We start from the raw sequence: 19,932 nt of genomic DNA on the forward strand, positions 1-19,932 counted from the left end.
TTTTCAAAAACTCTGCTTTTCAGTTTTCCTAACAAAAATAAAATTCATACTTTTAGAAAGAAAAACTTTTTTATTCATGTTTTATTTTGTAGACAGCTTTGTTGTCACACCCTGTATGTAGATTACATTACATATCATTGCCGCGCCGCACACCTCTAATTTTTGCCACACGTCTCGCAATTACAATTAGACGTTCCTCTCGACACCTTCTGTTCTCCTCCTTGCCACTTATTTCCCGTCTTGTGACACACCGAATTACCGCCTTCTCTAATAAAACCCCCCGTGCCATCTCTCATCCGCTCTAACTCGCGAATATTAATTTGATTTCAGAGGGTGCGAACGGCGACGGCATGGCGATCGTCTCGTCTCTCCGTTCTTTCGACCGCGAACAACAGAAGGAGTATCTCATCCCGATCGTGATTAAGGATCACGGTAATCCTGCGATGAGCGGCACCAGCACTCTAACCGTCGTCATCGGTGACGTTAACGATAACAAAATGCAACCCGGCTCCAAGGAGATCTTCGTGTACAATTACCAAGGACAAGCGCCTGAAACCGAGATCGGAAGGGTTTACGTGTACGATTTGGACGACTGGGACTTGCCCGATAAGAAATTCTATTGGGAAACACTGGAACACAGAAATTTCAAATTGAATGAGGAGACGGGAATGATCTCGATGAGACACGGGACGCGCGAGGGGAAATATCATCTCAGGTTCAAGGTTTACGACCGAAAACACACTCAGACGGACGTTGCCGCTAACGTTACGGTAACGGTAAAGGAGATACCGCATGAGGCGGTGGTTAATTCAGGATCTGTACGAATCGCGGGTATTACAGACGAAGATTTCATCCGGATTTGGGATTACAAGACTCAAAGTTTATCACGGAGCAAAGCGGATAAGTTCAAGGATAAAATAGCCGATTTGTTGAACACAGATCGGGAGAATGTGGACGTATTTAGCGTCCAATTAAGACGCAAACATCCCCCGTTGACGGACGTCCGGTTTTCCGCTCACGGCTCGCCATATTACAAACCAGTGCGACTCAACGGTATCGTATTGATGCACCGCGAAATCATCGAAAAAGAAGTCGGGATTAACATCACCATGGTAGGAATTGACGAGTGTTTATATGAGAACCAAATGTGCGAAGGCTCTTGTACGAACACTCTTGATATAAGTGCCTTGCCCTACATGGTGAACGCCAATAAAACTGCTTTGGTGGGAGTCAGAGTCGACGTCCTCGCCGAATGTACCTGCGGTGCCCGGAATTTCTCCAAAGAAGAAAACTGTAGAAACACCCCGTGTTATAACGGTGGCCGTTGCATCGAAACGCGCTATTCTCTTTCGTGTTCGTGTCCGGCGACTTACAACGGGCCGCGATGTCAACAAACCTCCCGGGGTTTCAAAGGGAAAGGGTGGGCGTGGTACCCGCCATTGGAAATGTGCGACAAGTCGCATCTCCATTTTGAATTTGCGACGCGTAAAACCGACGGTTTGATTCTCTACAACGGACCCATCGTCAAGCCGGAAACCGACGAGGTTATGGTATCGGATTACATCGCAGTCGAGCTCGAACGAGGTTACCCGAGACTGTTGCTCGATTTTGGTTCGGGGACTCTCGAGTTACGAGTCAAGACGAGAAAGAGTCTGGACGACGGCGAGTGGCACCGAATCGATATCTTCTGGGACACCGAGAATGTCCGAATGGTTGTCGATTATTGCAAATCGGCGGAAATTAACGAATTGGAGGACGGAACGCCGCCGGAGTTTGATGATACCAGTTGCCAGGCTCAGGGTACTATTCCGCCCTTCAATGAGTACCTCAACGTCAATGCTCCTCTCCAACTTGGAGGGTTCTACGTGGAGGAGTTTGACCCCACCGAGTATCACTGGCAGTACATGCCTGTAGGGAAACCTTTCGATGGTTGTATCCGGAATTTGTTCCACAATTCAAAATTGTACGATTTGGCGCATCCGGGATTATCCCGGAATAGCGTGGCTGGGTGTCCACAGACCGAGGAAGTGTGTGGAAGATCAGAAGCCACACATCGGTGTTGGGAACATGGCACATGTGTGGGGAGCTTTAACGAGGCGAAATGTCAGTGTAAACCGGGATGGACAGGCCCGGCGTGTCTACATCCGACTATACCAACGTCCTTTAAGCCCCAATCATACGTCAAGTATGCTTTGAGTTTTGAACCAGATCGGTTCTCGACACAGATACAATTGAGGTTCAGGACGAGGGAAGAGCACGGCGAGTTGTTCCGCGTCTCAGACCAGCACAACCGAGAATACGGCATTTTGGAGATCAAGGATTCGAGACTCTACTTTAGGTACAACCTCAACTCCTTACGAACCGAAGAAAAGGATATTTGGTTGAGCTCAGTGACTGTCGACGACGGTCAATGGCACGTCGCTCGAGTCAGCCGCTATGGCTCTGCCGCCACTCTTGAGCTTGACGGCGGTGAGGGCCGCCGCTACAACGAAACTTTCGACTTTGTGGGCCACCAGTGGCTCCTCGTCGACAAACAAGAAGGGGTCTACGCCGGCGGAAAAGCCGAATACACCGGTGTCCGCACCTTTGAAGTCTACGCCGACTACCAGAAAGGTAGGTTATAGAAAAATAGCGTGTACAGGTCGGGTCACGATCGTTTGTTTAGGTTGTTTGGATGACATCCGTCTTGAGGGTAAACATCTCCCGCTTCCTCCCGCCATGAATGGGACCCAGTGGGGTCAAGCCACCATGGCCCGCAATTTAGAACGCAATTGTCCATCGAATAAACCCTGCGCCAATGTAATTTGCCCCGAACCCTTCGAATGCGTCGATTTATGGAACGACTACGAATGCACGTAAGAGATAATTAGTTTCGATTTTAAACGAGGATAAGTTTTTTCCTTCTCGACGTACTTAAGAAGTTGTTTTCGGCGTCGTTTCGTGGTTAATTTAAAGTTTTAAACGAGGATCGTTTGCATTATGACAACTTCAGAAGTACGAAGAATTTTTTTATTTTGCGACGGCACTGAGTTCTTTCTCTTTTTTTTTCTTCTCTTGAGTGCTTTTGCGAAGTGTATTTGACTAATATTTTGCAAATTGAACTTTAATCGGTTTTTTACGTTAAATAATTACTTAATTATTATGTTTTGTTTGAACTCACGAAGTTGTTACGAAATTATATAATAAAGGGCGGGTTTTGTCCAAAGTTTCTGAATAAACTTGTATTAGAACTTGCTTCGTTTCATTGTTATTTTAATAATAAAACGAAAGAAAACCCGAATATGTAAAAGCAGCGTTACAAGACAAAACGTAGTAATTTTTTTTAATTTTGTCCAAGTACACAGGGTGGACACATCTCAAATTTTGGAATCCACTTGACTTTCACGATGCACACAACTCTTTTTCTCCTGCCACTGACTTTATTTTTGTAGTGTTTTTATTATTTTGCTTTTTTGTTGTATTTTTTATTGTTAGTTTTTGAGTCTCTTTTAACTTCTTTTACTAATTATGCATTTTCTTCTACTTTGCTTATGCTTAAAATGTTGCTTTTGTTATGTAGTTTTTGTACATTTTATTTCTGCTAGATACTGTAGAGTTTAGCTAATAAATTTATGTCTTGGGTTTGTTGTTGATTATTCAACCCTTTTATAATTAATTTTTATTTCGTCTAAGCCACGCTGACGGTAAATAAATCGCCTCCTGATTAATTGGCAATTTTTGAATCGTAATTAATCGCATGCGAGTAACACTTTTGTCCGCAACAGCTGCGGCGAGGGCCGCGTGATGTCCGCCGACAGTAAGGACTGTATGGACAAGGACGAATGCGTCGATCTTCCTTGTTTGAACGGCGGTACTTGCGTCAATCTGGAACCCAGGTTCCGGTACCGCTGTCATTGCCCCGACGGTTTCTGGGGCGAGAACTGCGAACTCATCCAAGAAGGACAAACACTCAAACTCAGCATGGGGGCTCTCGCCGCCATCTTAGTCTGCTTGCTCATGATTTTGAGTGAGGGGTTTAACACTCTTAGCATGCTTGTAGCTGTAGTTAGTCACTCTTTCTATTTTTCCGTTTCTTTTCTCTTCTTGACTAATTGTCTCAGTGCCAGAGCAGTGTCTCAACCAATTCGGTGAGTATTTAATGGGAGAAATTTGTGTATTTAGATGTCCACAAGGTTACAAGTTTCACGAGAACGGTTGCGTTAACGAGAACGAATGTTTGTGGTTGCCGTGCATTAACGGCGGCATTTGTAAAGATTACGAACCGCCGAAACGGTACGAATGTTCCTGTCCTTCCGGTTACACGGGAGGACATTGCGAACTCGAACTCGCACCATCCGGAGCTATCATGCCTTCCAAGGATTTTATCGTTGCTGTTATCGTTTGTCTGTTGGCACTTCTAGGTAAGTGATCTTTCACGCACCTTAGTCGCATTTTCTGCACTCGAATCGATTTAAATGTTGGTCGGTTGCGGTTTCGTCGCTTAACTCCCGTCTTTTGCAGTCTTAGTGTTGGTATTCGTGGTGTACAACAGACGTCGCGAGGCGCACATYAAATATCCAGGACCGGACGATGACGTCCGCGAGAACATTATCAATTACGACGACGAAGGGGGCGGTGAGGACGACATGACTGCTTTCGACATAACGCCCCTCCAAATACCGATCGGAGGACCTCTTCCGGAATTGGCACCGCCCAAAATAGGCTGTAAATCGTTTATTTTCCCGCGATAAAAACTCTGGACTTGACGTTGGTTTTTGCAGTTTCGGTGATCGGCGTCGGACAGGAACCCAACGTCGGAGTCTTCATCGAGGAGCACAAGAAGCGAGCCGACAGTGACCCCAATGCGCCCCCATTCGATGATCTCAGGAATTACGCGTATGAGGGGGGTGGTAGTACGGCAGGATCGCTCAGTTCGCTCGCTTCAGGTAAGAAATATAAAATGTTGAAAAAAAATTGACCTGTTCACGCTCTTGGAAAATCAGTTGGTATTTTTAGTCTGTATCTGTGCAAAGTTTTGATAACATTCCCTCGAGTTTATTTTAGTCGTGGTTGTTTAGTTGTGGTCGCAAAATTATACCGGATATAAATTTTTCGGCTAAACAACAAGCCCGAAATATTGTCCTCAACTTTCTCCATAAATTATGTTCGAGTTTGGGTTTCCGGGGAAAAGTAAAAGGTTGAATTCGTGATGGACTTGAATTCGATTACAAGAAATTAACCAAACTGACAGAGATAACTGTAAATTTCGCATTTCCCAGTTTGATTTATTCTCAACGATCGTCGACCGGAACGATACAATTGAGAAATCAAAACAAGTCATGAATTATGAAAAAAGAAATATGTTTTCGTGGAGTTTATGGAACGGAACTTTTTTTGTGTATATTTCGTGGCTGGAAAAATTGGTGAATCACATTAAGATACAGTGTTATTATTTCATGTCATCTTTTCAGGTACTGACGACGAAGTACAAGAGTACGACTACTTGGGGGCCTGGGGGCCCCGTTTCGACAAGTTGGCAGACATGTACGGTCCCGGTGAAGAAACCGAACAAGAAGAAGAATAAGTGTAATGCCAGTGACAAAGAACATACACATTCCTTCGACGTCTAAGCTTGTCACGTGTCCTGCGTGTTCCAATAAGACTGTCGCAGTTCCACTGCATCATATAAATAATTGTAGAGAATTTATACGGGCGTCGACAGCGAGATTGTCCGCGGTTTTTCTCTCGGAACGGTTCGTTCGAACTGGGCCTAATTCAGTTATTTGTGACCACTGCCACGTATTTTTTCCATAGTTTCGATTCAACGTCTTTTCTCGATGAGGCGGAGAGTCTCGACGGCGGCGCCGGAATGTTGCATATGTTTTATTTGTAAAGCACATTAATACCTACCATTGTCATGTATCGTTGAGCCAGTATTCCTACGAAAGAAGTTCCGCGATTATTTAACACAATTTTACCAGAAAATGTAGTTTTTTTTGGTGAGTTTGTGATGAATAATTCGGGGCAGCTGTACATGTAGGCAGTCACTACGTTTTAGGTCAAATTACAGGTTTTAGTCTAGTTGAACCACAGTGCGAGTGATGAAACGGAGTGCAAGCGTGATGTGTATATAGGAGTAAATCACAGATCACATCGTTTTGATATAGCACCTGCGTACCATGTTGCCATATTGATATATATTACTGGACATTTTTGATAATTTTTCAGCTCACTAGAACGTTTTATGTTGTAGAGTTATGTATATAGGAGTCACGTGGACGACTGATTTCGTATGGATGTTTCGAGAGACAGTGCCAATTATTATAACTTATAAATGTAATAAAACTTGAATGCTGTGTAATAATTATGATATTATGTGTTTGCACTTGTGTATTGTTTCAAATATGTATACTTAAATATTCTTATGACATCGCACCATATAAACAACACGACGCGATTCGGTTTCTATCATCAAACATTTTCGTCATTTTTTCATTCGTTTTAGATGGAATTTGAGTGCATTCTAGTGATTCTTGTTTTATGAGTTCTTTGTCATAAGGAATTCGTAGAAAGATTTATGTACCTTTTTTGTACAAGATTATTTAAGATTTATTTAAAAATAAACTTCTAGAGATTGCCCACCCTTATTTTTCACCAACGACACTGCAAGTTCTAGAGAAATTAATTCCATTTTGTCGCTCTTCCCTCAAATTTTACATTCTGGGAAAAGTCAAAGAAGGCTATAGTTGATCCTATATAGGATCTTATACATGATGTCAATTTTAAAACTTGCAATCGACAATATCTCTCTTGAACTGAAAAAGTTATTAAGAATCACTCAAAACCGTTTCGGTGGTTATTAGGGGGAATGAAAATGACATGGTAAGTAACGTACCTACACCCACTCTTGAAGCCACGGCTACCACAAGTTGAAAATTTTAAATGGCACAACTCTACTTGTGATACATCATTGGAAAGTTTATAACAAACGCTTTTCAAAAATGTCATACAACAGGCTATTTAGTAAAGCCGATTTTTCAATTATTCAAAAACGAAGGCCTTAAACTTTCATTTTTTTTTATTATATTCAAAGCTGGGTGTAGGTGCATCACATATTACCATGTCATTTTGATTCCTCCTAGGAACCACCAAAACGGTTTTGAGGGATTCTCAATAACTTTTTCAGTTGATAGTTTTAAAACTGACACAGTGTATAATTATATAAAACGGTCAAATACCCGATTTTGTCTAAACTTGACCTTATTAGTTACCACAGGCAAGATTATGCTGTAGGCTCTTTCGATGCTTGAGTGAGAAAGGTTCAAAGTTTGGGTTTATGTAGTTTCTGAAGTCCACCCAATTTCAATCAAATGAGTCAAGGTGATGTTTAGACATGTTTAGCAGGTAATTTTACATTGAATCACGGTGCTAAGCGAAGAGCGACTTTTTCTCCCTTGAGAGATGCTGATGTCTCAAAATCAATATGCTGAGTGTCAGAAAAAAACGTTGAAATAAATATTTCAGGGGGTGGTTCTCTAGATCTAAATAGGAAACAAAGTTTACATGGACCCATGTCCGGAAGTGTTTCTTAAGAGAGCTAGAGCGACAAATCGACCTTATATGAAAAAAATCACTGTGCCGTAGGTTGCTTTTCAGAATTAAGGTCGGTGCACGGTTCAGAAAAAAATTTTCTCGAAAACGGTACGTGGTAAAAAATAACACAAGACATTTTTTTGAAAAAAATAACCAATAAATCCGAATCTGTTGAAATAATTTCAACAGACTTCTTCCAAAGCAAAATTTTACGCTTTAAATAGATTGACTCCAGTGCCTCCGCCTCCTTATTGGGGTAAACAATTTTTGATATCACCAATAGATTCAGCAATAAAAAAATACTCCAGATGGAGTCCTTTGTTAATTTATGTCCATCGGTTACTGAGAGAGGGCTCTAGCTCCCTCAGGAACTATTTCCAGACATGTCCATAACAATTTTTCTCTTCTTTTGACTTAGGGAACCATCCCACAAAATCTTTCTTTCTATTACTGTGAGTTTTAAGCCTCTAAATAATTTTTAATTTTTACTCAGAAGTGCAGAAAAGTTGTAAATAAAAATGTTATCTATTTGTTTTTTTTTCTACCTGTGGTTAACGGGTCTCCTTTGAATTTCAAAACACCCCACATTTTAACAGTTTTTCGACCCACCTACTCCACTCAGAAATAATTAAATAATCACAATGCGTCATGATTTGTCGGATGAACAAATTCAATTTAGCGAAAAAAATTTATTGAAAAAGTTATGAACCACAATAAGTAATTAAAAAAGTCTATTTTTTCTGCTTTTTCTTCTCGGCCTCTTCCTCTTTCTCCTTTTCAATTTCAGTTACATACTTTTCAATTGTGTCACTATCCAACATCACCAACGGCTCCCCATGTCTCATAACCGCAATTTCCAAATTCTTCTGTCCCGACTGTACCACCTCCAACAGCGCCCTAATGGCCAACTTAACCGTCCCTCTCTCTTCGGCGACCTCTTCTGGGGTGTAATACTTCTCCAAAAATTCCCTAACCGTTTTGGCGCTCCGCCCCGTGGCGTTCGCCTTCCACTCGTAGTAAATCCCTGACGGTTCAGTCTGATACAAATGGGGCTTTCCATCGTAATCGAACCCCCCGATCAGACACGAGATACCAAACGGCCTTCTCCCGTTACTCTGCGTGTATTTTTGCTTCAGCCCCGCGATATACCTAGTGATGTATTCCAGCGTGACGGGGTCTTCAACTGTCAATTTGTGCGATTGGCACTCGATCTGGGCCCGGTTTATAAGAATGCGAGCATCGGCGGTCAAGCCGGCAAAAGCCATAACGACATGATCGTCCAAAAGGCAAATTTTGCGAACGGTGCGCTCTTCTTGGAGTTTCGCGACGGATTTCTTCTCCACGCCGAGAACTACGGCTTTAGCCCCGCGGACGCCGACCTGAAAAAGCAAATGCTGGGTCATGGGGGTTGAGGTTAGGGGCGCTTACAGCAGTGGAGCCTTTGCGGACTGCCTCTTGAGCGTATTCCACTTGCAGGAGGTGGCCGTCGGGGGAAAAGACGGTAATAGCACGGTCGTATCTCGCAGACATCGCTTTTAACTGAGTTTAAATCGTCAAATAACCTCAAATAAATATTTTGCTTTGTAACCGCGAGTTTGACGTTTGACAGTAAATCACGTGGGCACAAACACGAAAAATACAGTCGACCACTTCAATTAGTCGACAATTTTTTTCGCTATAACCAATAAATGGTAATTTTAAAATTTTGTTTCTTATCCAACAAAAAGAGAACATTTTAGAAACTACTATTATTTGTATTGTAAACTAAAAAAATAATACATATTGCAAAAATTGGATTATTTCATTAAAAAATGAAAAACACATTTTGAGTAACTAAAATTCTTTATCCCAATCTAATGCCACATCGGGGGGCACCTCCTCATTCTCCTCAAACTTTTCAAAATAGTGCACGTCTGTATTCGTCCTCAAATTGGGTCTAAAAGGCGCCGGCATTTTACATTCCTCAAACCGCCCCCACTCAAAGCCCTCAAACCATTGATGCTGTTTCACATCCAAAATCCCTCCACTCCCACAACCCAACCTCTGTGGCGGCGTAGACTTACACAACTCTTTCACCAACTTCTCTGCTTCTTGCGACACATGTTTCGGAAACTCGACATCATCAATCCCCTTCAAAATCAACTTGTATGTCTTCATATACGTGATATCATCGGTCCGGAAGGGGGTTTTACCAGTCAAAAGCTCAAAAATAAACACTCCAAGTGCCCAATAATCTACAGCTTTGTCATGGCCTTGATTAAGTATGATTTCGGGTGGTACGTATTCGGGGGTTCCCGCAAAAGTGTAAGTCTTTTTGATACATTTTTTAATCATTTTAAGTTTCTTAGCGAACCCAAAGTCGGTCAATTTTACGTATCCTTTAGCATCGATGAGCAAATTTTCAGGTTTAAGGTCCCGGTAGATAATTAGCCGCTCGTGGAGATAATTAAAGGCCTCAACGACACACGCAGTATAAAATTTAGCTTGGACTTCGTCGAACAAACGTGGTTTTTGTTTGTGGAGGTGTGTCCACAAGTCGCCCCCCAGGCACGGCTCCAGTAGAAAATACAAGAATTTTTTATCTCGATAAGTGCGGTAAAGTCGCACAATAAAGTTGTTCTTGCACACGATTTGGATGTTTTTTTCGTTAAAGACGTGTTCTTGGTGTTTTTCAGCCGCGATTACGTACTTTTCCATGCATTTTAGTGCAAAAACTAATTCTTTTTTCGTAAAGTGTTGCACGAGTTTGACTCGACCGAAACCTCCGATTCCTAAAGTACTGATAAAATGGAAATCGGCCAAATTCAGGTCAGTATGTTCGATTATCTCTTCCATCGGTTTGTAAGGCTGCGTTTGGATGTTTATGCTGAAACAATCTGGGATATTTCCGAAATGGGCAATAAATTCGCGACGGGCCAATATTAGACATTCCGTCCCTGGTGGGTCGGCTGTGACCGTAGCTTTACGCTCTTTTTCTTTCAGAAGTGCCAACTCTCCGAAAAAACTACCTTTGTAGAGTTTATCAATCGCACCTTCGTTTTTTTTACTTACGGTCACAGAACCGGCTTTGATTATATAAAATTTGTCAGGGTTTAATTCTCCTTCTTCCACGATTTTAGTCCCAGTGGAGAAAAAATTGAGTTTTAGTAAAGACGCAACTTCTTCTAAAACTTCCAGAGGAACACTGTTCAACTTGGGGACTTGTTTCAAAAAATCAACGTTTTCCTGACGTTGCTCAATGTCCGAAATGACCATCAAATGCTTGAATACGACCCTGTCTAGAATCCAGATTTTTCCAAAAGTTCGAGCTTTTATAGTTGCAGTTCTTTTGGCGTTGTACAAAAGGGCTAATTCGCCGAAAACTCGGACATCGCTGAATGTTTTAACGACTTTTCCACTTTGAATTACTTCATAAGTTCCCGTGACAGAGACGTAGAGGTGCGAGCCGTCGTCACCCTCTTTAATTATGGTTTGACTGGGGCTCACAGTCTCGGGGTACATGCAGTCGACCACATCTTGCAGTTTTTTATTTTGGAGGAGACTGCACAGGAAATCATTGTTTTCTATTGCCGACAAAATAAACATCTCGTCTCTGGAAAAATTGTTCAGAGGTGAAGCAAAATCGGTTTGATACTCACTCTTTGGTTTTGGGGTGTTTTGTTATTGTTTTAATGATGTCTTCATCGTAGTCAAAGTGTTGGGGGGTCACCGCAGGTCGTCGTTGTTCCGTATATTCTTTGGTGGAATTTGTGCGGCGAAATAGATTCTTGATCATTGTTGGGAGTTGAATGAGTTTCAGACGGAAATCGTTAGATTTTTTTTACAAATTATCTCTTATCAAAATTTTGCTCCCAAATGGGCAACGCTCAAGTAAATATTGTTTTGTAGAAATAATAAATTACTCATGCAAAAACAATTGGTGCCTATTTACACCAACAATTACCACTTTAGTGTTGACTGAATGAAAATTATTTTTGTAAATGTTTGTAACTCGATTGCTCAACATTTTTATTTCTTTGAATGATTGACGCAATGATAAATCTGGTGATAAATCATTATTATTATTACCCGTACCATTTCAGTAATAAATCTTCTCAAATCCGCACATCAGATAAGATGTTATCGATTGAGAAAATAATTATTTGTAGTGCCTAATCAATAAAAATTAAGATTTGTAAATTGAAAGCAATTTTTAATAATAATAGGAGATCATGTTATTAGGAGTAAAAGTGATTGTTTACCTATGTGGCGAAGCTGAACGTTCATTTTGCCGAACGGAGTGAGGCAAATGGATTCAGCCGAGCCACATAAATTCACTTTTACTCCAAATAACATATACTATTTTATCTGCAAACGATTCAGATGGAGAGAAAAGAGCAACACACCAATAATCAAGTAAATCACCTCAATAATCAGGACGCTAATCATAACAAACGTCACGCGTCAGTTTCGGAATTTGTGTTGAGATTTCTAAAGTGTTGACTGATTTAACTGGTGAATAACTGGTGTAGTTTATAGTGCAAAATGTCGAATGCTGATAATCTACCTTGTACCTCTCCAGAAAATGCTGAAAAGGCGAAAGAGACAACAGTGGTAAATGTCAAAGTAAGTGTCAAGTAAAAGTGAAAACGCCTAGGCGTAAAAACAGTGTTTTTACTCCATGTCTGAAAAGTAAAGCTTTTACCTGTGTCATTTAGTCATAAAAGTGGTCACTTTTGTGACGTTTGCGGATAAAACTAAATAATGTAGTACATTTTATGGTTTTAAGTTTCAAACAAGAAAAAATGTGCGTATTGTTGATGGTCGCCTATTTACTCTTGGAATACAATGGTTCTAAATAAGTTTTAAAATTATTAGTGTTTTTTGTAAACTTTTCTTTGTTTCAGGTAATTTAATATGCGACACATTTTTCATACACTTTTACCCGGCTTTTACCCACACAAAGTAAATAAATACATATATTCTCCACGCATGCCTTAACAAGTATGGATAATTAGAATTACCAATACGAGTCCTGAACAGGTAAATTCTTCAGGTTTTTTTTTATAAAACGTCAATTTCTGTATTAATTTTTATTAAAAGTCTTTATGTACACGTTCACGTCTTCAAAATACAATAAAATTTAGTTTACCTAAAATTGCACAAAAACAAAACATTTCTTTAAAATATACCTTTTATTACAATAATATAAATTATAACAAAAAATGATTTAAAATCTAACTAACAGAATTATTACTCCCACTCAGTAATTGCTGCGCAGACCTTGCGGCTATTGTGGGATCAAAAATCAGTGGTTGTGACGTTTGTGGGAAATTTTGTACCCCAGTTGTGGGAGGCATGACGACTTGTGGGTAGTGTGATTGACTTTGTATCGGTACTTGAGATAAACTCACTTGGGGGTAACTAAACGCGGCTAAACTTGGGGTTGTTGTGAGGTTAGTGGGGGGTTGAAACGGTGTTGCTACCCCTGTATAGGTTGGTAAACCTGGAATAGTATCTACTGTTGCTGTTTGATTAATTTGGGGTGAAGACACTAGATAAGTACCCCCGGTACTTGGAGGAATCGGGTAATTCCCCCCGATAGTGAAACTAGATGGCATTTCGACCATGGTTGGCAATACTGGCTCTGATTCAGTCATTTTCGGAGCTTGATCATTGAATAGTGAAGATGGCACTGGGGTTGGAGGGTTTATAGTCGACACAGGAATTGGAGTTGGGGGATTTACAGTTGATACAGGAGGGGGATTAAATGCAGACACCGGAGTTGGAGGTGGAGGGTTAAAACTTGATACAGGAGGAGGGTTGAATGCGGACACTGGTGTTAAAGGTGGAGGATTAAAGCTTGTAGCCGGCGGAGGCTTGAAAGTGGCTTGTGTGGGTGCTGGGGGGTTTCCGCGTACTGGAATTCGATGCAAATATCCGTAACCAATTCCACAACCTAGTGACCCTTCCCCTCCCCAATTTGAGTTGGGGGTTATTGTAATTTCCCTACATGAGTCATCAATAGAGTTATAAACATATAACTTGAGACTGCGCCCCTCGTGACTTTCAATCAACGCAAATAAATCCTCACTTTCATGTAAAACTGAATCGGCCCCTATTATGTAATCGGTAAATGACCGTAGCCCTGCGAGGTCGGCTGGTGAATCGGGATTTACTTCCAAAACATGCCATACGTTCTCATTAGCCCCCTCAAACGAACAAAAACGGATACTGACGCCTAAAAGACCTTGTCCGCCCCACGAATCGCTCGGTTCTATTGTGACACTTCGTACGCTCTGGGTTTTACTACTAAAAACCGTCATTGGGAGCTGTTTTCCTGAAATTAGGACAGATAACATTTGACAGGTTTCAAGTTATAAATTATTACCAATTCCGTTTTTCAATATTTGCTTAAGAGTGTCATTATCTTGATCTAAACGAGTACCATTTATTGCAACAATAAAGTCAAAAAAAGCCTCTAAACCTGCCTTACTACCGGGCGAATTTTCTTGCACCTGGAACACGCGATAATCCATTGAAACACTCACAAAACTTTGCGGTTTTTTTACCCTTAACACGTGATAACCCTCTGTACCTCCTCCAGGAATATCAACGCTGGTAGAGTTCCCCATAATTGTGTTTGAGAACAAAATTACGTGGCACCCCAAAAATTTACCATAACCACAAAATACAATGACGTTGACAGTTCGTGCAATGCTACCAATCCACTTTTGTGTCTGATTAGTTTATTTTAGTTATTTTTAAATGTTGTTAAAACTACATAAAAGCGTTATTCGTAGTTAATTATAAATAACAGATATTTTATTGAAAAAGTCTTAATTGCTTCAACTTAATTAATTAATTAATTGATCTTAAGTGCAAGTTAAGATTTATTTCTATCAAGACGGCGATGCTTTTTACCGACTGAGTTTTGTGACTTTTGTGAAATATCACTAGTCACGGCCGCCAATCGTCAGAACTGTCAATTTTCTTCTATCGCAGATTTACGTTCAAAATTCTCTGTGTTCGAGGATGATGTGAAAAAAATTGTGTAGTGTAGCATACACAAACAGTCCTAAATTTGCGTTTGTACTAAATCTTGTTCTTTCCTAATGAATTAGTCGCGTGTTTTTCCTCCTGCCATCGGCTAAATTCCAAGTGATTCTCCAAAATTTTCGAAGAAGATGATCGGTACGTAATTCCCTTTGTTTTGTTCATAAATAGCATTCGCTCTATTTTTATCAAATGCGAAATTTGCACCGTTTTTGGGTATCAGATTGTTTGGTGTGTGGCCACAAAGGATTTTCTTCTTTAAGTTGATATCAGCTGTTTTGTGTTGTGTAACAACAAACCTTGGAAGGTTACGAAGTTTTTTTTGTTGTTAATTTTGACAGACGACGGAAGGTTGGGGGGCGCCTAAATTAAAAATATTTATTTTAGGAAGTGCATTGTTTGATTTGCTCTCCAGCTGATAAAGTATCATGTGAAAAACACGAAATGAATGCTGACAGGAAGATTTTTATCTTTTCATTTGAATTCATTTAGATGCAAACAAAAATTATACTCCAAAAATTAATATAAAATGAAAAATTGCAGCAGATTTTAACCGAAAAACTCGTGGCAGGTGGTTTATTTTTGTCACAGTTTGCCATGAATAGCAGAGGTAACTTTGATTTATTTATAACAGTTTCATTCTTATGCAAATGGTAAATCAGAATAGCAATAACTTTTATTAGTGTCATTTTTATTTCTCGTCTGTCATCCAGATTGTTTTAACTTTTTTGTATTGATCTACACCTTTATTCATTTGACTTTGATAACATTTATTAATAAAAAACAAAAATGAGCTGGTTTATTAAATGTTTATTATCTTTTATCCGTAGACAATAATAAAGTAAACACACTACTTATTATTTATTTTATACCTTATTCTCATTTATATTTCTACATGGTAAAGAAATTGTAATAGAAATGCTTGAATAATCCTAATAACAATTAAATTCTTTGCAATTTTATTAATGTAGTTGGTCATAAAAAACAATCGAATTTATTGGTTATTTAATAAACATAGTGTACCTGTTATTATGCAAGCGTTTAATTATGCATGTCTTCGTATTGTCTCGAGTTTCGAAGCAAAAATTCAAAATTTATCAAATGCATCGAGGATTTTCCTATGCTTTTAATAAAGACAGAATTTCATCTGTTGTCGATATATTATTTTATACATAAAATTTATCAAACAATACGTTTACTAGTTTTATAGCAATTACTCAAATTAAATTTTGCTTTTTTAGAAAGCTAACATGCAAAACTACGCCTCCCTCCAAGAGACCCACGAGCCGGACGAGGAAGGCGGCGTTCTTGTGCACGTCGCCGAGCCGTCCCGCGCCCGTTGGAACCACATTGAAGATCTCGACTCGTTTTTCTCTCGCATGTACCAATACCACCAACGTCACGGCTTGTACTGTATGCTCCTCCAGGAAGTCCTCGAACTCATCCAATTCGTCTTCATCGTCGTCCTCACCGCTTATGTTTTCCATGGAATTAACTACCCTGTCCTCTTCAAAGACGTTCCTCCACCAACCAACGCCACCAAAGTCACTCTCCACGACGTGGTCCTACCGTTCGGCGAATGCGTCTCGAATTTCAGTGCCCTGACTTGGATCGCACTCATCATCGCCATAATAGTTTGGATCCTCAAACTCATTCGAGGAGTCTACCACTTTTTCCACTTCTGGGACATCAAGCAGTTCTACAACACGGCTTTGAAAATCGAAGATGGGGAATTGGACAACTTGACTTGGCACGAAGTCCAAACGAAGGTGCGAACAGTCCAGATCGAGCAACAGATGTGCATCCACAAACGGGAACTGTCAGAATTGGACATCTACCACCGGATTTTGCGCCAACAGAATTACCTCGTCGCTATGGTTAATAAAAGATTGCTTCCGCCAAGGCTCAAAGTGCCATTTTTGGGCGAAGTTGTGTATTGGACGTCGGGGTTGAGACTCAATATCCAGTTGTTATTTTTCTGGTCGCCGTGGTCGCCCTTCGAACATCCGTGGCACCTACGCGAAGAGTACAAAAAACCGAATTTGAGACACGACTTGGCAAATCAGTTCGGCAAACACATCCTCTGGTTGGCTTTAGCGAATCTCGTTTTTGCCCCAATTATATTCCTGTGGCAGATTTTGTACGCGTTTTTCAGTTACGCAGCTATTATACGCAAAGAACCGAGTTTGTTGGCAGTGAGACGGTGGTCGCTCTATGGCCGACTCTATTTGAGACACTTCAACGAGCTCGAGCATGAGTTACAAGCGAGGTTGACTCGGGCCCATCGTCCGGCCTCCAAATACCTGGCAGCTTTTACATCCCCTCTGGGGACGATCATTTCGGAAAATATCGGGTTTTATGCCACCTCATTCTTGGCTGTTTTAGTCGGACTGTCCATCATCGATGAGGATGTTTTAACAGTGGAACATGTCTTGACAATTATGACTTTTCTAACAGTCGCTGTGGCCGTTTTGCGGTCCTTAGCCCCGGATGAAACCACCTCAAGTGACTTAGAAGATTTACTAACAAAAGTCGTCTTGCACACCCATTACTTACCCACGGATTGGGTCGGACAAGCCCATACGGCCCGCGTGCGCAAAGAATTCGAACAGTTGTTCCAATACGGCTTTGTCAGTCTATTAGAAACGATTCTTTCACCTTTGCTCACCCCCTATATCCTCTGGCGGCATATCTACCCCCGTGCCATCGAAATCGTCGACTTTTTCCGGAACTTCACAGTGTCCGTGGTCGGGGTGGGCGATGTGTGCAGTTTCGCCCAAATGGACGTACGCAAACACGGAAACCCGGAGTGGCACGAGGAGGAGATCTCCGTGCCGGACCAGTACTCGCAGTGCGAGGACGGCAAAGTCGAACTGAGTTTGGTGCATTTCAAGTGCACGAATCCGAGCTGGAAACCCCCGGACAGCGTGCAAGCCTTCGTGAAAAACGTGCAGAATCAAAGCAGCATGATCGCGTCGCTGAGTAATCAGGATCCGACCAGAATGGATGAGAGTTTAGGGGCGTGGAGGATCGGGGAACCGTGTTCGGACGGAGCATTGGGGGCCAGTGTGATGTTACGAAGGAGTGCCGAGTATCACACGAGTCGCATGTGGACGAACGAGGGGATCTCACCCATTAGTATAAGGGATATGGCTTTAAACGCGACTTACTTGCATAGTATACATAGTAATAGGACTGAGAATAGAGTGCGGAATACTGCCCAAGAAACAACGCCTTTATTGTCAAACCGTTGACTAGTCTAAATTTTTTATTATTCTAACTTAAATCTCGTAAGAAATGTAATATATTTAAGAATGTTCACAATAAAGTTTATTATTTGTCTATTAACGTGCCGCGGATTTTTTTCATGTCCTGGGTTTTGGTCGAGTCAAACTTGCGTTTGTTCATGCCTTTGCGTTCTAATTGTTTCTCAATAATGCGGGCGTTGTTGGCGTAACTATCAGCCACTTCTCTCTACAGAAACAAAAAATCATAAAATTAAAGAGATCGGTAAAAAAAAATAATTACGGCTTCAATTTCGTCCTCTTCTTCATCAATTGTAGACACAGTGACAGAACTGAATTTCCCCATATTTTTTGTGTGTTTAGTAACCATTATCTTCTTCGGTTTCTCTACAGCCACTTGGTTATAAATATCATTAATTGGTCCCTCATTTGTTGATTTAATTAGAGACCCTTTAACTATGAAACTGATTGGACTTTGGGGCTCGTGCTTGTAATATAAAAGAAGTCCGCATTTCTTACATTTCAGTCTGTACTGTCTTTCTATCCCTTCAGGTCTTTTTATGTGTACAGTTTCGTCATTATCACAGGTTATTTTATGTGCATGGTTTGTCCCATCGAGGACACGTGCGCCGTCCCTCTTACGTAAAGGAAGCCTCTCTATTGAACAATCTGTAAAAATAAGGTTAAAAAATAACACGAAAGATTTGCATCTAACCTAAAATTAGAGTCATTTGGCCGCACAAGCAATAATAAATGTGGAGAGGTTTCTCATCGCCGTATTCTTCTTGATCTTTAGTGTCGGAACATGCTATGCTGCGAGACACCACTTTTGGCATTATTTATAGAAAAATGATCACTTCCAGATAACCCCAAACATGACACTTGACAAAAACCACAATCCCCAGAAGCGAAAATTACTAGTTTAAAATGGCGAAAGTTGGTAAATTTGGGTTTGTTACGTTGGTGGAAACTTGAAATGGGCGAGGTTATCAAACGTAAACAATAAACAAATTCATCTAAAAAGTAAAAGCAGTGAATTTTTTATGATTTTGTGATGGCTCTCGAACAAATAGCCGAAGAGTACTTCAGCGAATTGAATCCTATGGCACGTCGCATTTATGCCGATATGAAGGAGACCAAATCTGCGTATGAGGACTTGTGGGAGACAATTTCGGAAAAAGAACAAAAACAAATATTGTCTGAAAGTATTATAACACCGGAAGTGTTACTCAAGTACAACCAGAACGAAACTGAGGAAAGTGTTAACGAATATGCCGTCAAACTGATAATAGATGACCATTGTACATATCAGGATGAACACTCAGGACCTTTTAGTTTTAAGACACGGAGTCAGAGAAATTTGACACTATTTGATGCTGACGACAAGCCCAAACCTATTGTCAAACATAAACCCAAGAAGGTTGTATTTATCGGCCAAAAGTCGCGTTTACTTATATTTTTTTTTGCAGAAAATCGTTGAAATGTTTCAGGGTCCAGAAGATAASYCAGAGAAAGAGTCGAGTGGGAATACGTTGCCAAAAACAGGACTTGACTTCTTAGATAACTGGTAGTGCAATAAAGTAACCAAAGATTCACTTATTTATTATGTATTTTAGTGCTAAGTATGTTTTATAAGCACTGAAGTAGTGTTAATGTTTAAATACACCATTTTAAACTTTTTGTAAGTCCAGTTTATTTTTTATTTAATTGTTTTTTTTTAAATAGACTTTTACACAAATCTCTGGTTTTTAAATGTTTGTACAAAAGTTCCAATTTAAAAACTGAATAAAAAGTGTTTATCTCGCGTCTGACATTGGCATTGAAAACAGTCCACGAGTTGATTCTCATCATGATTTGTAATTTTACGTAAAAAGCATCAAATTTATTACGGCAGATAAACGATAACGAAGTTACTGGAGAGTAGGTAATCCGAAAAACAACAAATTACGGTGGAACAAAAATAGTCGATAACTCGATAAGGCATTTTTTGCACGGCCCTACAGCGAGGCGTTTCCCGGCCTTGCACCTGAACCGCTAGCCCAATTTCGCTGCAGCCCCCACGTGTGCACCCACACGTCTT

The 19,932-nt window shown here is 40.6% G+C and overlaps 7 protein-coding genes across 20 annotated transcripts in view; 3 read left to right on the forward strand and 4 right to left on the reverse strand.

Annotated features, from left to right (window-relative positions):
- Nucleotides 1–6,616, forward strand: part of LOC123013497 (neural-cadherin) — a 145,415-nt gene extending 138,799 nt beyond the window's left edge. For 7 of the 13 annotated variants that reach the window (XM_044412029.1, XM_044412031.1, XM_044412030.1 and 4 more), the window contains 6 exons: nucleotides 331–2,613; nucleotides 2,666–2,855; nucleotides 3,765–4,006; nucleotides 4,501–4,704; nucleotides 4,761–4,925; nucleotides 5,451–6,616. In XM_044412029.1, the coding sequence (XP_044267964.1) occupies nucleotides 331–2,613; nucleotides 2,666–2,855; nucleotides 3,765–4,006; nucleotides 4,501–4,704; nucleotides 4,761–4,925; nucleotides 5,451–5,563 (3,197 nt within the window). In that variant the 3' untranslated portion in view covers nucleotides 5,564–6,616. Of the gene's footprint in view, nucleotides 1–330; nucleotides 2,614–2,665; nucleotides 2,856–3,337; nucleotides 3,624–3,764; nucleotides 4,007–4,161; nucleotides 4,401–4,500; nucleotides 4,705–4,760; nucleotides 4,926–5,450 lie in introns of those variants that run through there. The other 6 variants (XM_044412034.1, XM_044412036.1, XM_044412035.1 and 3 more) reach the window with 3 other exon arrangements.
- A 1,630-nt stretch (nucleotides 6,617–8,246) lies between these two features.
- Nucleotides 8,247–9,193, reverse strand: LOC123012581 (proteasome subunit alpha type-7-1-like). The gene is made up of 2 exons (XM_044410599.1): nucleotides 9,001–9,193; nucleotides 8,247–8,951 (listed from the first exon to the last, which is right to left on the reverse strand). The coding sequence occupies exons 1-2, from the start codon at nucleotides 9,100–9,102 to the stop codon at nucleotides 8,304–8,306; spliced, it is 750 nt and encodes a 249-aa protein (XP_044266534.1). The 5' UTR covers nucleotides 9,103–9,193; the 3' UTR covers nucleotides 8,247–8,303.
- A 102-nt stretch (nucleotides 9,194–9,295) lies between these two features.
- On the reverse strand, nucleotides 9,296–11,457 carry LOC123012580 (cGMP-dependent protein kinase, isozyme 1-like). The gene is made up of 2 exons (XM_044410598.1): nucleotides 11,211–11,457; nucleotides 9,296–11,164 (listed from the first exon to the last, which is right to left on the reverse strand). Exons 1-2 carry the CDS (start codon nucleotides 11,345–11,347, stop codon nucleotides 9,406–9,408), a joined length of 1,896 nt encoding a protein of 631 aa, XP_044266533.1. The 5' UTR covers nucleotides 11,348–11,457; the 3' UTR covers nucleotides 9,296–9,405.
- A 1,270-nt stretch (nucleotides 11,458–12,727) lies between these two features.
- Nucleotides 12,728–14,285, reverse strand: LOC123012850 (Golgi reassembly-stacking protein 2). The gene is made up of 3 exons (XM_044411026.1): nucleotides 14,124–14,285; nucleotides 13,943–14,069; nucleotides 12,728–13,891 (listed from the first exon to the last, which is right to left on the reverse strand). The coding sequence occupies exons 1-3, from the start codon at nucleotides 14,184–14,186 to the stop codon at nucleotides 12,789–12,791; spliced, it is 1,293 nt and encodes a 430-aa protein (XP_044266961.1). The 5' UTR covers nucleotides 14,187–14,285; the 3' UTR covers nucleotides 12,728–12,788.
- Nucleotides 14,286–14,520: 235 nt separating this feature from the next.
- Nucleotides 14,521–17,955, forward strand: LOC123012849 (autophagy-related protein 9A). The gene is made up of 2 exons (XM_044411025.1): nucleotides 14,521–14,745; nucleotides 15,849–17,955. The coding sequence occupies exon 2, from the start codon at nucleotides 15,858–15,860 to the stop codon at nucleotides 17,859–17,861; it is 2,004 nt and encodes a 667-aa protein (XP_044266960.1). The 5' UTR covers nucleotides 14,521–14,745; nucleotides 15,849–15,857; the 3' UTR covers nucleotides 17,862–17,955.
- Nucleotides 17,822–18,773, reverse strand: LOC123012851 (STING ER exit protein). 2 transcript variants are annotated; one of them, XM_044411029.1, is made up of 4 exons: nucleotides 18,568–18,773; nucleotides 18,372–18,521; nucleotides 18,136–18,308; nucleotides 17,822–18,081 (listed from the first exon to the last, which is right to left on the reverse strand). In XM_044411029.1, the coding sequence occupies exons 1-4, from the start codon at nucleotides 18,686–18,688 to the stop codon at nucleotides 17,941–17,943; spliced, it is 585 nt and encodes a 194-aa protein (XP_044266964.1). In that variant the 5' UTR covers nucleotides 18,689–18,773; the 3' UTR covers nucleotides 17,822–17,940. The 2 variants fall into 2 exon arrangements, with proteins under 2 accessions (XP_044266964.1, XP_044266963.1); XM_044411028.1 differs by having other exon boundaries at nucleotides 18,136–18,521; nucleotides 18,568–18,772.
- LOC123012852 (uncharacterized protein C1orf198 homolog) lies at nucleotides 18,765–19,532 on the forward strand. The gene is made up of 2 exons (XM_044411030.1): nucleotides 18,765–19,272; nucleotides 19,322–19,532. Exons 1-2 carry the CDS (start codon nucleotides 18,907–18,909, stop codon nucleotides 19,421–19,423), a joined length of 468 nt encoding a protein of 155 aa, XP_044266965.1. The 5' UTR covers nucleotides 18,765–18,906; the 3' UTR covers nucleotides 19,424–19,532.
- Nucleotides 19,533–19,932: the final 400 nt, after the last annotated feature.

Source organism: Tribolium madens, unplaced genomic scaffold (assembly GCF_015345945.1).
Source record: "Tribolium madens isolate multiple individuals breed KSU strain unplaced genomic scaffold, Tmad_KSU_1.1 Scaffold_96;HRSCAF=242;Tcas5.2_LG5, whole genome shotgun sequence".
In the NCBI taxonomy this organism is placed as follows: Eukaryota; Metazoa; Arthropoda; class Insecta; order Coleoptera; family Tenebrionidae; genus Tribolium; species Tribolium madens.

Coding starts and splice junctions, on each gene's coding strand:
- LOC123012580 (XM_044410598.1), bottom strand. CDS start 11,347: ATGATCAAGAATCTATTTCGCCGCACAAATTCCACCAAAGAATATACG. Junction 11,165..11,210: donor AAACACCCCAAAACCAAAGA/GTGAGTATCAAA, acceptor CAATTTTTCCAG/AGACGAGATGTTTATTTTGT.
- LOC123012850 (XM_044411026.1), bottom strand. CDS start 14,186: ATGGGGAACTCTACCAGCGTTGATATTCCTGGAGGAGGTACAGAGGGT. Junction 14,070..14,123: donor AGGGTTATCACGTGTTAAGG/GTAAAAAAACCG, acceptor CGCGTGTTCCAG/GTGCAAGAAAATTCGCCCGG. Junction 13,892..13,942: donor AATATTGAAAAACGGAATTG/GTAATAATTTAT, acceptor TCCTAATTTCAG/GAAAACAGCTCCCAATGACG.
- LOC123012851 (XM_044411028.1), bottom strand. CDS start 18,688: ATGCCAAAAGTGGTGTCTCGCAGCATAGCATGTTCCGACACTAAAGAT. Junction 18,522..18,567: donor CCAAATGACTCTAATTTTAG/GTTAGATGCAAA, acceptor TTATTTTTACAG/ATTGTTCAATAGAGAGGCTT. Junction 18,082..18,135: donor AAGAGGACGAAATTGAAGCC/GTAATTATTTTT, acceptor TTGTTTCTGTAG/AGAGAAGTGGCTGATAGTTA.
- LOC123012581 (XM_044410599.1), bottom strand. CDS start 9,102: ATGTCTGCGAGATACGACCGTGCTATTACCGTCTTTTCCCCCGACGGC. Junction 8,952..9,000: donor TCCGCAAAGGCTCCACTGCT/GTAAGCGCCCCT, acceptor TTGCTTTTTCAG/GTCGGCGTCCGCGGGGCTAA.
- LOC123012849 (XM_044411025.1), top strand. CDS start 15,858: ATGCAAAACTACGCCTCCCTCCAAGAGACCCACGAGCCGGACGAGGAA.